The 15,835-nt window shown below is 37.5% G+C and overlaps 1 protein-coding gene across 4 annotated transcripts in view; it reads left to right on the plus strand.

The window, feature by feature from the left end:
* NF1 (neurofibromin 1) overlaps window positions 1-15,835 on the plus strand; it is a 239,987-nt gene that overhangs the window by 116,177 nt on the left and 107,975 nt on the right. For all 4 annotated transcript variants that reach the window (XM_043480302.1, XM_043480281.1, XM_043480273.1 and 1 more), the window contains exons 25-30: window positions 146-262; window positions 850-1,031; window positions 1,151-1,362; window positions 4,624-4,785; window positions 4,933-5,036; window positions 12,437-12,572. In XM_043480302.1, the coding sequence (XP_043336237.1) occupies window positions 146-262; window positions 850-1,031; window positions 1,151-1,362; window positions 4,624-4,785; window positions 4,933-5,036; window positions 12,437-12,572 (913 nt within the window). The remainder of the gene's footprint in view (window positions 1-145; window positions 263-849; window positions 1,032-1,150; window positions 1,363-4,623; window positions 4,786-4,932; window positions 5,037-12,436; window positions 12,573-15,835) is intronic.

Below are 15,835 nucleotides of genomic sequence, written 5' to 3' on the forward strand. Positions count from 1 at the left end.
TAAAAAGAGAGAGAGAGAGAGTAATTTGTTTAATGAAATAGGTAGTTATTGAAGTTCATGTCTATTGGGAAGATGTTTATTCAAGGGGAAGGTGAAGTGTAAGAACTTGAGCGATTTGTGGTCTTAAAATTTTTTTTTTCCTCAGAGATTTGGACCAGGCGAGCATGGAAGCAGTGGTTTCACTCCTGGCTGGTCTGCCGCTGCAGCCTGAGGAAGGAGACGGTGTGGAGCTGATGGAAGCCAAATCACAGTTGTTTCTTAAGTAAATTTCAGTTGCCAGAAATAAAAAGCAAAAAACGAAGCCCCACACACAACAAAACGAAGTGTAATCGAAATAGCAAATGATTATATTTAGAAAATGGACCTCATTACCTCATTGTTATGACCATCAGCTGCTATCTCACAAAATACAGCACTTTCTTGAAGCAATAGTCCCTATTTAGGGCCGGTATAGGAAAACAGCTATGTTTTGCGATTTTTCTAGGAAATATAATTTGATCAATGAATTTTTATAGACAGTAAAACCCAGATCACCTCATTAAGTCATTGTCTTAATTATTTGGACCACTAATTTTTATATTCTAAAAATTAAATGTGATACATTTAACCAGGAAACATTGCATCTATTTGGTACTTGTGAAATATGTACTGGACTTCATCAGGATAAAATCATATTCAACACAGAACACTACCTAATGAGCCGTGCTGGCTGATTACTCCTAAGACTAGAGAGAAGCAGATGCTAGAGCCACTCGTGATGCACACGTGATGGTTTCAGAATGTCTGATTAGCTTTCTAGTTGATGTGTGTGGCCTTCACAGGGTAAGGGTCAGTCTTTTTATTTCTCAGGTATTTCACATTGTTTATGAACCTTTTGAATGACTGTAGTGAAGTCGAGGATGAAAACGCACAAACAGGCGGCAGGAAACGTGGCATGTCTCGGAGGCTGGCATCACTGAGGCACTGCACAGTGCTGGCAATGTCAAACTTACTCAACGCTAACGTGGACAGCGGCCTCATGCACTCCATAGGTGAGATAAAATGAGAGGTTCATAGAGAAATTTAAAACCTGGAGAATTGGTATATAAGAAAAGTGAAATTACTTCAAAAAGACAATGTTAGTAAATTTGCATCTGTCTGTCCACATCAGGTTTAGGTTATCACAAGGATCTCCAGACTAGAGCTACGTTTATGGAAGTTCTGACAAAAATCCTTCAACAAGGCACAGAGTTTGACACACTTGCAGAAACGGTATTGGCAGATCGTTTTGAGAGACTGGTGGAGTTGGTCACGATGATGGGGGACCAAGGAGAGCTCCCTATAGCTATGGCTCTGGCCAATGTGGTTCCCTGTTCTCAGTGGGTAAGTTCATTGAGTTAAGAGGAGAAGAATAGCGCTTGGCATAAAGCAGATGCTTCAGAATTCATTCAGTGAATTATTTTTAAATTGAAGTATGTATGCTCAGTCATGTCCAAGTCCTTGTGACTGTGGACTGTAGCCTGCTAGGCTCCTCTGTCCGTGGGATTCTCCCAGCAGGAATACTGGAGTGGGTTGCCATGCCCTCCTCCAGAGGATCTTCCCAACCCAGGGATAAATTGAAGTATAGTTGATTTATAATGTTTTGGGTATACAGCAAAGTGATTGAGTCATATGTATATGTGTGTGCATATATATGATTCATATATGTTTTTCAGATTCCTTTCTATTATAGGTTATTACAAGATAACTAGGTATAGTTCCCAGTGCTATACAGTAGGTCTTTGTTGTTTATCTGTTTTATATATATTAATATGTGTCAGTGAATTGATTTAATTGCTAAAACTTTTAGAGCTAGAAAACCTTCAGATATTATTTGAGTGATTTTCAGCTGTGGAAAGTGACTGGCTCTTCTAGCCCTCACAAGATTTCTTAATTATGAGGATCTTAACTTCTCATATTTAAAGTAAAACTGAAACTCCTTTACCTGACCCACTGAAAAATTCTGTCTGAACACTCATCAAAATAAAATTAAAACCACTGATCTTGTCTGGTGTCTTCATTTGGTAAATGAGATAATTAGAGTTAAATCTCATATTAAGTTGTTAGTAATGCTAGAACTAGAATTTGAGGCTTGTGCCTGCTTACTACCTCTAGTTCAGAACTCTTTCTTTTTTTTGAATGTGTTACACAGTTTTTTAAAACTTTAACACTCTTATTTGCATTTGAAATTGTGACTTTGCTTATTTTAAATACAAAAGACAGAATATGGCTATTTGGCACCTCTTAGCAAAAATGATATGGTTTTAGAAAAATTTTTATTAACAGACATGCTAAACATTATTGAGTTTGGGCTTCCCTGGTGGTTCAGATGGTAAAAAAATCTGCCTGCAATGCAGGACACCTGGCTTTGATCCCTTGGATGGGAAGATCCCCTGGAGAAGGGAATGACTACCTACTCCAGTATTGCCTGGAGAATTCCATGGATACAGAAGCCTAGTGGGTCACAGTCCATGGGATTGCAGAGTCGGACATGACTGAGCAACTAACACTTTCACTTCAGGCTAAACATTTGAGAAAGGTTGTCCCTCTTCATGTTAAAAAGCTGTTTAGTTTATACTGTACCAAAAGTTATTTCAGCTTAGTAAATTATATCTAATAAGGTAATCTGTTCTTGCCTGCAAATGTGTTTCTGCTTAAAAGCTATCGGATCTTACTCTTCATACTTAAAGTGAAACTCAGACCCTTTACCTTGATCTACAAGGCTCTGTCCAGCCTGGGCCCTGCCTCTTCTCTTACATCATCTTAGGCTGTTTCCTTCTGGCTCACAAATTTGAATCACACTGGCCAGCAAACAGATTAAGCTTATTTCTGCCCTTGAGCACCCTTGCTGCTGGTGCTGCTGCCTACAGCCGTTATTCCCTGGCCTTTTGTTATTCAAGTTTCAGGCCAGATTTCACCTTCTACTGAGGTTTTTTCTGGTCATCCAATCAAAACCACACCCACAGTCATTTTATTCAATTCCTTGTTACATTTCCTTTGCAGCATTTGTTTACTGTGTGAAATTATCTTATTTGACTGCTTGTTTCCATTCCACCACACGTGAAGTACAGGAGAGCAGAGCCCGTGTCTGTGCTGTTCATGCGGTAGTTCTGGGTCTTGGAGTAGAGCCTGGCATATAACCATGACTTAGTAACTGATTGTTTAGTGAATGAAGATGGACTCTTACTTGTAGGGAGTTAGAAAAAGGAAGGTATTGAAATCCTCTTGAAGGCTAACATTAGTTCACAAATCTTCTTTATTTTGAAAATGGCTATTCTAAATTACCTTTTCACACCTACCTATAATTAGTACTAATAAGTCTCAGTAATTTTTTCAATAAAAAAGAATCAAAGTCCAAGAAGCTTTAATCACTTTGTTTTCTTTCAGTAAATAGTTTCTTACGTGGTTTATATATGTATTTTTAAAATTCTTATTGGTTATCTATGTGTTTTAAAAAGAGGACTTTCATATTAAGTCAGATCTATTAGAGCTATATCTAAAGGAGAACAAAATAAAAGATAACTTTAAAATTTTTTAAGTCTATTTTGTAAATTTAAATTCTGGTGCTTAAAGGTTTTTAGAATTTTACAGGGGAGGGATTAGAATGGAAAAAACATTTAGCACAGCAGTCTAAAAATAGTTCTATTTTGTAACTAAATTATATCATAATTATACTTGGCTTTAAAATGGAATCTAGTCAATTATGTATTATATAACTATGGGAAGTATAGCAGAATATTGGGTCTTATTTGGCTTCCAATTATCTGTGGTTAAGAGTGTTAAATTTTTTTCCTTTACTTAAATAACAGACGATAGTAATCCTGAGACCAGACAAGAATTAGAGAAGCTACAGGCCATGATCCTGACTTTGTTGTTAGGCCATCTTATTCTGGCTACCTCATTCTCTGTAAATCTCTTCCCAACTTGTGTGGTTAAACAGTGATTTACAATCAATTCATTTTTCTTAAGTGTGCAAAAAATTCTTTACTGTGGGGAATTTTGAGGGTTATCATTTAGGTACTAGATGGGAATTAGTTATGCATCCCCACCTTGTACATGCATCTGGCTAATCTCTTGGTTCTGGATGCACTGGTTAGGTCTTTTTCCTATCTTGCTATAAATCCTATAGTTTTTCCATTTTTGTTGTTTCTTTCCTAACGCATGATAAATGTTTGCTGAGTTTCCCTGAGCACAGGAGAAAAGAATAGAGCTCCGTGGTCAGCACAGTTTTATTTGTTCTCATTGATTTTCTAGGAAAATGATCTGTTCATGTCAAATTCTCTGTCATCATCTTCTATTTCTACTTTTCCTTCATTATGTCACAGAATTTGAGCTGAGTCCTGGATTTTTTTCTGTCAGGTGGTAAACCTTTGGCCTCTCTTACCTTCTTATCATTTAATCCTTAGAATTAATAGCTACTGTAGGTATACAGAAGTAGTTATTTATCATAGACAGATGTACATGGATAAATCCCAGGGGAAAAGTTAATCAGTCACCATATACCTCAATTCAACAGGTGGTTATCAGCTTTGAATTTGCCTTTCAGTTTCCTGCTTAAGGAAAAACTGAACTGTTTACACTAACACAATCTTACTCTGTTGTCAGGATGAACTTGCTCGCGTTCTAGTGACTCTGTTTGACTCTCGGCATTTACTCTACCAACTGCTCTGGAACATGTTTTCTAAGGAAGTAGAATTGGCAGACTCCATGCAGACTCTTTTCCGAGGCAACAGCTTGGCCAGTAAAATAATGACCTTCTGTTTCAAGGTTTGTATCCATTTATCTTTTTTGTGTGTGGGAATACAGAGGTATGCCAAACAGTGATTATGTACAGAATGTACAGAGCAGAATGTCTTTTTTAATGCAAAATATTTGGAGCAGGCATAATAAATTCCTCCCTGTGTATTTCTGTAGGTGTATGGTGCTACCTACCTACAGAAACTCCTGGATCCTTTATTACGGGTTGTGATCACATCCTCCGATTGGCAGCATGTTAGCTTTGAAGTGGATCCTACCAGGTTTGTCATCCTGTCACCTGTAACGGCTCTCCATTTTTTTCATTACCACTACCTGAGGCAAAGCCCTCATAATTTCTCCCCTTGATTCTTTAAAAGTTACACACAAATACATTTTTCTTAAAGAAAATCACGAATAACATTTAAGGTATCTTTGACTATCACCTCTAGAGACAGCACTGTTACTAGTTATGCTGTTCTGTCCTTTTTATAGTGTACTTGCATGTATGTATTTCTAGTTGTAGAAACTATATTACAGTGTGAGCACTTAATATAAATGTAACATTATATATATGGTTTTGCAACCTTTTTTTTAACATAAACTTGTGTCTTATTAACATCATTGTTTGTCAGTGTAGAGAGATTATGAATCTTATTCTTTTTAACTGCTGTGTAATATCTTGTTTGGCAATATCATAATTTATTTAGCCAATGTCATATTAATTCCATTGACTTTTGTAGTAACTTTCTAATTATTGTCCTAGCATTTTTTTTTTTTTTATTTGCAGGTCATTTGCTACAGGACCTATTCTGAAACCTAAATTTTTTGGTCCCTTTTTTCTCAGAAACCATCAGTTGTTCCCAACTGACTGCAAGAAAAAATACAGTCATCTGACTATAATCTATATCACTGCTTGTCATTCTTTCATGTCATCTCTGTTCTTTAACTCCAGTGAAATATGCACGTTACACATTTTTAAAGTGACTTGACACGTGGGGCTCATTGGGATTAGAGTTGCTTAATAAGTAATATTCCCTTTTTCCCACCCAAGTTCAAAACCAGAAGGGCAGAGAGAGAGAAAAGGTGGGAGGGAAGCACCCAGCAATCAACTCTTTCCTTTATTTCTGATAAAAATGATTAAAAAGTGGGACTTTAGATCTTGTACGCACAAGATACATATAGGCTTGCTAATACTTCACCTTGAATTAGAATCATCTTCCCTATCTTTTGCACAGCTAGGTAACTACAGGCATGCATCACAGAGGCTGGCAAGCTTTTTATTGTAAGTGGAGAGAAGACCAGAACATATCTCTTCTGTAGGCAGACAAAATTAGAATGGAGTGGATGGCACTGAACTGAGCACACTTGACTCTTTTTTTTTTAAATCCATCTCACCATTCCTCCTGTAATGAGGAGTGACCTGGGAGAAGGGAAAGAGGCCAAGGGGTAATGCAAGGTGCATTTTAAAAACTACCATCTCTGTGAAGCTTTCTACCTGTCCCCAAGTGCCACCCATATACACAGACTACACATGAACAAAGAAACAATCTCTCTTTCATGTTCGGCACCATCATTGTAACATTGAGTTGTGATGATGTGTTTTATGAATTTATCTTCCCCTGGACTGTTGGCTCTTTTACATTTCTTATATCTTTATGTCATTTTGTGAGTATTTAATGTATCTGGCTTATAGTTGACATTTCATAAATATTTGTTGAATGAAATTTTAGACTGTGATGTTATGCTTGGTTTTTCTAAGCCACATCTCTTGTCTTTCAGCTAGGACCCTAAAAATTGCTTTATTTTTTATTTTCAGGTTGAGAGCTTCTTGATGGTTTCTCTTCCTAAATAGTTTTATTTGGCAACTTTGTATCAGTTGGTGTTTTGGGCTTTGCCTCTGCTGAAGTGTCAGCTATAGTAACTAATTCGCTCTGGCACCTAAATTAACCAGTTATTGTTGAAATATTTCAGTAGTTGTAGTTTAAATCTTTGAAGCAATGTTCTTTTAATGTCCTCTTGTATTTTGTTACCTTTAAGCAATTTTACTTTCTAAAAGGTAAAAAATTACTTAGTGAACTAACTGCCTGAAAGAAATCTCCTGTACTAGGTAAATGCTTTGGTACAGAGAAGAGAACTAGATTACAAACTTCCTATATTCAGGTTACTTAAAAATCAAACTGATGTTTTTCTGACATGTGGAGAGCTTAGAAGTTGACACTCCTATGTTCACAACAAGAAAAAGTTGAAAACAGAAAATCAGCAAATCGTCATAGATTCATCAGAGAATTGAAGGGCAACCCCCGCCCCGCCTCCAATAAAGGGAAAACACTAGAGTGACAGCCAAATTCAGAGAATCCCATCTTACAGTGAGAAACTACTGCTGGAGTCAGTAACATAGGAATGCTTAGACTGTAACTGACAAATTGCTTGAGGTTGAGTGTGGATTAGTTTAAGAATGAAAACTCTAGGGCGCCCTCTGTCTGAGGCACGCACACTTTGTGAGTTTGATCTCTAGAAACTCTTCCAGAGTCTCATGCTGAAGATGGGAGAAAAGTCCCTTTGTGCTCTGGGAAGGGAAGGGAGAAAAGTAACCATTTTGGAATATGCCCATAGTGTTCTGTTCTCTCTTACAAAGGCCTGCCTTTGAGGGAAACTGCGAGAGCCTAATCTGACCTGTAGGATGGGTAGCTACCCAACTCCAGCCTCCTCTAGCCTTCCTGACTCACATAAGAGGAGAAAAATAGCTAAGAAATTCTTCTGAAGGTCACAGCCCAGTGACTCTGGCCCAAGAAAATAATGGAGATATAAGCATAAGATTGTAGACTGCTTCCCCTCCCCAGGACCTCACTGCTACATCAATAGGACTCCAAAGTATTAATAGTGGGTTACAATAGAAAGCTGCAAAACAGACACTCTAAGAAGAAATTCCTAAGGAAACCCAGGCAATTAGGAGATAAAACTAAGGACACTGGAAGAAATCAACACCTACAGCAAACATGAAACATAAAACACAACCCAAGTCCTAGCCAGATTAACATAGAACCTTCCACTAAAGACCTCTTTATCTCTGCTCCTGCTACCCAATATGTCTTGGATCTTTTAACAAAAAATTACAAAGCCTACTAAAAAGCAATAAAAATCATAGTCTGGAGAGACAAAGTCTAGTTCCCAAGCATAAGAACTAGATTCAGATGTAACAGATTTTGGGATTAGCAGATTAGGAATTTAGAATCACTATAATTAATATGTTAAGGGCTCTAACAGAAAAAAGTGGATAACATGCAAGAACAGGTAGGTGATTTGAATAGAGAGATGGAAACTCTAAGAGTCGAAAGGAAATGCTAGAAATCAAGAACATTATAATAGAAAGGAAAAATGCCTTCAGATGGGCTTTATCAGTAGATTGAACACAACTGAGAAAAGAATTAGTGAGCTTAAAGATATGTCAATAGAAATTTTGAAAACTGAAATGTAAAGAGAAAGAAAAACTTAAATGAAAGTACATCTTATCAGAATGTGTGGAAGGTAGTGAAATGTAATATTTAGAGCATTAAATGCATATATTAGAAAATGAAGACCTAAAATGAATGGCCTAAACTTTCACCTTAAAAAACTAGAGAAAGTTCAGTATAAACCTAAAGCAAGCAGAAGGAAAGAAATAAAAATTAGGTTAGAAATCAATGAAATTAAAAACAGGAAACCAATAGGATAAAAAAAAAACTGATTGAAAATCAGAGGGAAATTTTTTTATACACCCAAACACTTAAATAATTGAATACGAAGCTTCATTATAGATCAGAATTAATGGAATAGCCAATGAGTTATCATTGGCATGTGAGAAGTAGGAGGGCTTAGATCTTTTAGAGGAACATTTGAAAGGGTCTGAAGCGTACCTGCTGCTGGTATGCTGTTTTTTTTTTCATTAAGACAAAGTTCCCACAAAGACAAGAACTAGACAAGAATGTCAAAGTTTCTAAGAATCTCTTCTGGCCCTGTTAATAAATTATGAATTTTTTCTTTCATACTACAAAGCTCCTATGCCCTCCATATTTCAGATTCTACTTATTGTTGTAGCTTCTTAAGTGATTTCCCTGCATAAAAGTTGCCATATTTAGAGCAATCTCTTTTTAGTTCTCATGTATCCCAAATTCATTTTCTTCCTCTGGCTTCCTGGCAACCTTTGCCATGTGAATTAATCATGTCTCTCTCTGGTTTGCTACTTTTGTCTTTCATATCGTCGAATAATTGTACTTGTTACTTGGTGTGTACTTGTCTTTCCCCTCTTTGAGAAACTCAAAGGCCATTTACTGTTGAATCCTCAGCATGTGGCCTTAAGATGGCAAATAGTAGATGTGTGGTGAATGTTTATTGGATTGAATTGAGTGCTTGCCCTGCCTTCCACTTTCTGAACTGCCCTTACTTCTTTTTGCCTGTGCAAATGCTCTCCCTCCTCTAGAACTCACCTGGTCCATGAAATCTTTCCTGCCCATAGTCTACATTCATTTCCAAACTCTTACTGTATCCGTATGCCGCACTACATGGTGAGCTGCAGGGGATCTGGAGTGGTGATTTCAGTCTCCCAAACTTTTGTGTAATACGTAAACTAGTATAAATGAGACATTACTAGTTAAGAGATTGACAGCAAGCGTTTACTCAGTGATTGTTTTGCTAAGGTGCCTTGCTAGTTTTTAAGAGGACAAAGATGAATACATCCTTCAAGGAGCTTATAGTTTTGTAGGGGAGATAAGGCATATAACAAGTAGGTAAGTACTGACTTGCACAGGGAATGTGTTGTGAAGCGAGCAGATGACACCCTTTGGGCAGCTCTAGTAAAGGTGTGTGGACCGACAGCCGCCGGGTGACATCTGCTCTGCTGTGGTGCTGTGCTTGGTTGCTCAGTCGTGTCCGGCTCTGCGACCCCACTGCCCGTAGCCCACCAGGCTCTTCTGTTCATGGGGATTCTCCAGGCAAGAAGACTGGAGTAGGTTGCCATGCCCTCCTTCAGGGCAAGTGAAAGTCACTCAATTGTGTCTGACTGTTTGTGACCCCATGGACTATAGAGTCTGTGGAATTCTCCAGGCCAGAATACTGGGGTGGGTAGCCTTTGCCTTCTCCAGGAGATCTTCCCAACCCAGGGACTGAACCCAGGTCTCCTGCATCGCAGGTGGATTCTTTACCAGCTGAGCCACCAAGGAAGCCCATGAATACTGGAGTGGGTAGCCTATCCCTTCTCCAACGGATCTCCCAACCCAGGAATCTTAACTGGGGTCTCCTGCATTGCAGGTGGATTCTTTACCAACTGAGCTATCATGAATCTTCCCAATTTAAACCTCATGAAATAGGCATTATAATTATTCCTGTCTAATTGATGAAAAAAGTTGCGCCTCAGAGAGATTAAGTACCTTGATCAAGGTCAGTAAGTGGTAGAGCTGAAATTTAAACGTAGTAAGTCTGCCTTCTGAACATCTGCCTTTAATCACAGCCCCAAGACTTTAGAATCATATAGAAGAGGGACTTCCCTGGCAGTGCAGTGGTAACTCCATGCTTCCACTGCAGGGGGCGTGAGTTTGGGGTGAGGGAACTAAGATCTCACATGCTGCATAGGGCGGCCAAATAAATAAATAAATTCAGCTCAGTCACTCAGTTGTGTCTGACTCTTTGCAACCCCTTGGATGCCAGCACTCCAGTCCTCACTGTCCATCACCAACTCCCAGAGTTTACTCAAACTCATGTCCATTGAGTCAGTCATGCCATCCAGCCATCTCATCCTCTGTTGTCCCCTTCTCCTGCCTTCAATCTTTCCCAGCATCAGGGTCTTTTCAAATGAGTCAGTTCTTCGCATCAGGTGGCCAAAGTATTGGAGTTTTAGCTTCAGCATCAGTCCTTCCAATGAATATTCAGGACTGATTTCCTTTAGGATGGACTGGTTGATCTCCTTGCAGCCCAAGGGACTCTCAAGAGTCTTCTCCAACACCACAATTCAAAAGCATCAGTTCTTTGGTGCTCAGCTTTCTTTACAGTCCAACTCTTCACATCTATACGTGACTACGTGACTATTGGAAAAACCATAGCTTTGACTAGATGGACCTTTGTTGGCAAAGTAATGTCTCTGCTTTTTAATATGCTGTCTAGGTTGGTCATAACTTTTCTTCCAAGGAGTAAGCATCTTTTAATTTCATGGCTGCAGTCACCATCTGCAGTGATTTTGGAGCCCAAATAGATAAAGTCTGTCACTGTTTCCACTGTCTCCCCATCTATTTGCCATGAAGTGATGGGACCAGATGCCATGATCTTAGTTTTCTGAATGTTGAGTTTTAAGCCAACTTTTTTACTCTCCTCTTTCACTTCATCAAGAGGCTCTTTAGTTCTTCTTCACTTCCTGCCATAAGGCTGGTGTCATCTGCATATCTGAGGTTATTGATATTTCTCCCGGCAGTCTGGATTCCAGCTTGTGCTTCCTCCAGCCCAGCATTTCTCAGGATGTACTCTGCACATAAGTTAAATAAGCAGGGTGACAATATACAGCCTTTACGTACCCCTTTCCCTATTTGGAACCAGTCTGTTATTCCATGTCCAGTTCTAACTGTTGCTTCCTGACCTGCACACAGAGTTCTCAAGAGGCAGATCAGGTGGTTTGGTATTCCCATCTCTTTAAGAATTTTCCAGAGTTTGTTGTTGTCCACACAGTCAAAGGCTTTAGCATAGTTAATAAAGCAGAAATAGACGTTTTCTTGGAACTCTCTTGCTTTTTCGATGATCCAACAGATGTTTGCAATTTGATCTCTGGTTCCTCTGCCTTTTCTAAATAAATTACCTTAAATAAATAATAATAAACAAATTACCTTAAAAAAAAAGTCTTACAGAAGAATTAGCAACGCTAATTGGATGTGGGGAATAATGGACTACTGCAGACAATAATGACATCAGCAGTTCCTGAATGACGTGATTGAAGCAGTAATGGTACCATTGACAACATGGGGAACTCAGAATAAGACGTATAAGTAGAAGGAAAAAATCAGCTAATTTTGAGCAAACTAAGTTTTAGGTACAGACAGGAGAAATACCTAGAAGTTAGAGATATCAGGCTGGATATGAAAGGAGGTTCAAAATAGGGCCTGAATGGTCCCAAAATATTGAAAGCATGTCAACTTTACTGAAGTCATGGGAAATAAAATTTAAAATGTGAGATGCCCTCTCCTACTAGATGGACAAAAAAAATTTTTTAATTAAAAATCATGTATTAAATTTGTGAAAATATAGGAGGATAATTGGGCTTCCCAGGTGACATAGTGGTAAAGAATCCACGCCAGTGCAGGAGATGCAAGAGACATGGGTTTGATCCCTTGGTGGGGAAGTTCCCCTGGAAGAGGAAATGGCAATTCACTCTGGTATTCTTGCCTGAAAAATCTCTTGGACAGAGGAGCCTGGCAGGCTACAGTCCATGGAGTTGCAAAGATTAGGACATAACTTAGTAGCTAAACAACAATAAGAGTTTTTATACACAGTTCTCAAAATTGCCTTTTTTTTTTTTTTTTAAATAATAGGTTTGTTGAAATCAGGATTCCAGAAAAATCTCAACATTGCGTTTCGCTGAATATCTCTTTAAGGAGTCTTTTTTGAAGAGTATGTCTGTTAGTTTGTTTGCTTTTAACTGGTTTTGCTTTTTTTTTTCTCTTGGTAGGTTAGAACAGTCAGAGAGCCTTGAGGAAAACCAGCGGAACCTCCTTCAAATGACTGAGAAGTTCTTCCATGCCATCATCAGTTCCTCCTCCGAATTTCCCCCTCAACTACGAAGTGTGTGCCACTGTTTGTACCAGGTATGCTTAAGGTTAGAGATTACCATTATTAATCCACAGCTACATTTAAAAGAATGCTTTACCAAAGAGGGGTTTAGCTGCTAAACCAGCTGCTGATAGTGGGTGATTGATAATACTGAATCAGTTTGGATGAAGAATACATTAAGAATTGTTTAAATTGGCTTTAAAAATACAAAGTAGTTTAATGGGGTACTTTAAAAATAATATGTTTTCCTTGCATTGAGAACAAGTTTAAAATGCACCTATCTACTGGGTATAGTAGATGTGATTGAAGTTAGACATGTTACACAGTTTTTGTTGCTGATTTTATCTTTTACCTGGATTACTCATGGGGTCTTTCACATACGAGGTCAGTCTCTTCCCTTGCTTTTTGTTTTGTGAAATGCTTAATCTCTGATTTTGATTTCTTCTCTTAAATTAATTTCTTTAGTTAATTTCTTCTCTTAAATTAAACTCTATTGGGTTTGTGTCAGGTTTCCCCAGGACAGGCTGATGTTTATTTTATATAGAATGCTACTTATATTGCATCATCATTCACATCCAATTATTAGACTTTCCAACACTAGAACTGCAAGTAATGCTTCTGAGTTCAGATGTTTACAGTCATCCCCTACCTGCTGAGGAAATTACACCTGTGTTCTATTATGGCTTCCATGATGTTTTTGATTGGCATATGCAGCTTCAGAAATGGTTTAATCACTCCAAGAGAGATTAGTGCAAATCCACATTAGCCTGTTAAAACTGTGATTCTGGAAGAAAATTAATGGGTCTGGAGTTTGGGACAAGGTCAGGTGTAGGAGAAAGAATTTATGCATTTACCAAAACCCATGCCTTTAGTGCCTTTTTCTTTGCAGAGTTATCCCCAGCCATTTGTTTTTAGCACAGGGCTTCAGTTGCTTGGAGACATTAGCAAGATCAGTGAAATCATCATTTTAAAAACCTGTTTCAGGCTGCTCTGTGTGAATTTTTCCCCCATTGCTATTTATAAAGATGTATCTGCTGTATCTATAAAAAAATGTTTCATCATATTCATAGATGATGAAAAGTGTACTTAGCATTAAAACTCTCTTAATTTAATTTATCATGACTTTTCCTGCCTTTTTCAAAATAGCATGAGGAAGCTTAGGAGAGCCCCATATTTGTTTTGCAGGTAGTTAAAGCCAAGACCAGAGGGTAGTTTATAGTATGAAATCTAATTCAGTAAATAACATCTTATGTTTGGGTATTATTCAGGTTTCTCTTTAAGTCCAGTTCAGTCCTTCTTCTATTCATAAAACTGGGCAGACAAGAAATGGTAAGCACATGTTAAAAATAGTCTGGACCAACTTCTTGGTTGGCCTAATAATAACTTTTCAGAGAGCAAACGAATTTCTAAAGTGGCAGTGGCTTTGACTTTAGTTGGTTAAAAGTGATTGAGTACTGACCACCTGGTTACATATATGGTCTAGTAAATTTTAGTGGAAATTCTTCATGTAGTTGTCTCCCTAAGAGAAAAAATTTTGTATCATTAGCAACCTTGGAAAAGGAAAAAGAACTAAGTGTTTGTCACTTAGTAAGTACTTAGGAAATATTTAGTGAAGGAATAAATTACCCAGTTCCTCCCACCCAAGTAAACAAGATTGTTGCCAACTTTCATAGTTAGGAACGGAAGGAGGTAGTAAAAATAATGCAGAAAATAAACCCAGGTGATAATTTGTGGCTTATTAACCCTATGTGTTGTGCTTTTTAAAACATTCCATAATACAGTATCCCATATTACAACAGACGCGAATCATTATATTGAAATTTCACATACAATTATTATTCTTAAGAATATTATTTAAATGTTAGTACATTTTTTGGAACTGTTGGATAAACTTATTATTGGAATGTACAGTACTATAGAGGATAGATATGCTATGTTATTTATAAATAAGGGTTTGTTTTTTAATAAGTGACTGATAATGAGAAATTTTACATTTGCTAATTAAAAAAGAAAAATAAACAGATCTCAAGATATTCTTTCATTGAGTCTCCTTGCAAATGTAGTTTTTCCTTTAGTTTGCTCTTTTATTTTTATTCATCTTCCATCTTCTGGCTTTTCTTTGCCCTTTTGACTTTGGCAGTAACATAATGGTACCTTTGTACTTTTATGTTCTGCTGGGAGGGATAGTAGTCCATTGTTTTTTTTCCCTCTAGTAAATATGTCTCCTGCTTTGGGACCTGCTAGGGAAAATTTGAAAGCTATGTGAGTACATTGCTAGCTAATAAATTTCTCTGAGCTTTAGGTCTTTTTACTGGAGTTAGTATTTTTGACTGTTAAACCTTTTTAGAATCATGCTTTACCTAGCTCTTTCATTTTATATGCCTCCTTACTTAGTGGTCTGGGTTAAGGTTATATCGGAATGGCCATGTGTTAGATTTACAACTGAGACATTTTTTCATGTGTTTACTTCCACTTTCATCCTGATAGTTTTGGAATAATGAGAAAGTATTCCCAGAGTGAATATTCTCCTAAGTTGTGGTGAGAGAATTCTGAGAAAGAGCTAAATATAATTCTAAACAAATGTCATGTTTTCCTGGCAAATCTTCTCCAAACAGAAGTAGTTTACAGAAAAATTTTAAGGCTATAATTGATGGTTGTATACCATGATTGAAAACACAAAGTGTATAAAACTGGGATAAATTGGGTTACTAGTGCTTTTAGTCTAAAGTTTGAATCAAAGCTCGTTGAGATAAGGACTGTGTTTTCTTGTTTGCTATCTTCCAGTGGTTAGAATGGTATCTAGCAATTAGTTGCACAGTAACTACTTGGATGAATGAATGGATGGATGGATGTACAAATCAAACTAACTTTAATCTCAAGTTATGGTGCTGAATCACAGAACTCCTAGAATAAAATGCCTTGTATGGTAGATTGAAGAATTCTAATTTGTTTTCAAAATATTTTAAAAGTAATTTTTTTTAACTTTTAATTTTTTATTGGGAGAGAGCCAATTAACAATGTTATGATGGTTTCTGAAGAACAGTGAGGGGACTCAGCCATACGTATACATGTATCCATCTCCTTTAAACTCCCCTTCCATCCAGGCTGCCACAGAACATTGAGCAGAGTTCCATGTGCTGTATAGTTTGTTGGGTATCCATTTCAAATATAGCTGTGTGTATGTGTCCATCTTTTAATTTTAATACAGCTCCTTGGCCTAGAAGTGACTCTGAGAGGTGAAGCCAATATGTCTCTGGATTTGAGAGGCTTTTTGGTGATGGTTTTTTGTTTGAGACAT

Source organism: Cervus canadensis, chromosome 1 (assembly GCF_019320065.1).
Source record: "Cervus canadensis isolate Bull #8, Minnesota chromosome 1, ASM1932006v1, whole genome shotgun sequence".
In the NCBI taxonomy this organism is placed as follows: Eukaryota; Metazoa; Chordata; class Mammalia; order Artiodactyla; family Cervidae; genus Cervus; species Cervus canadensis.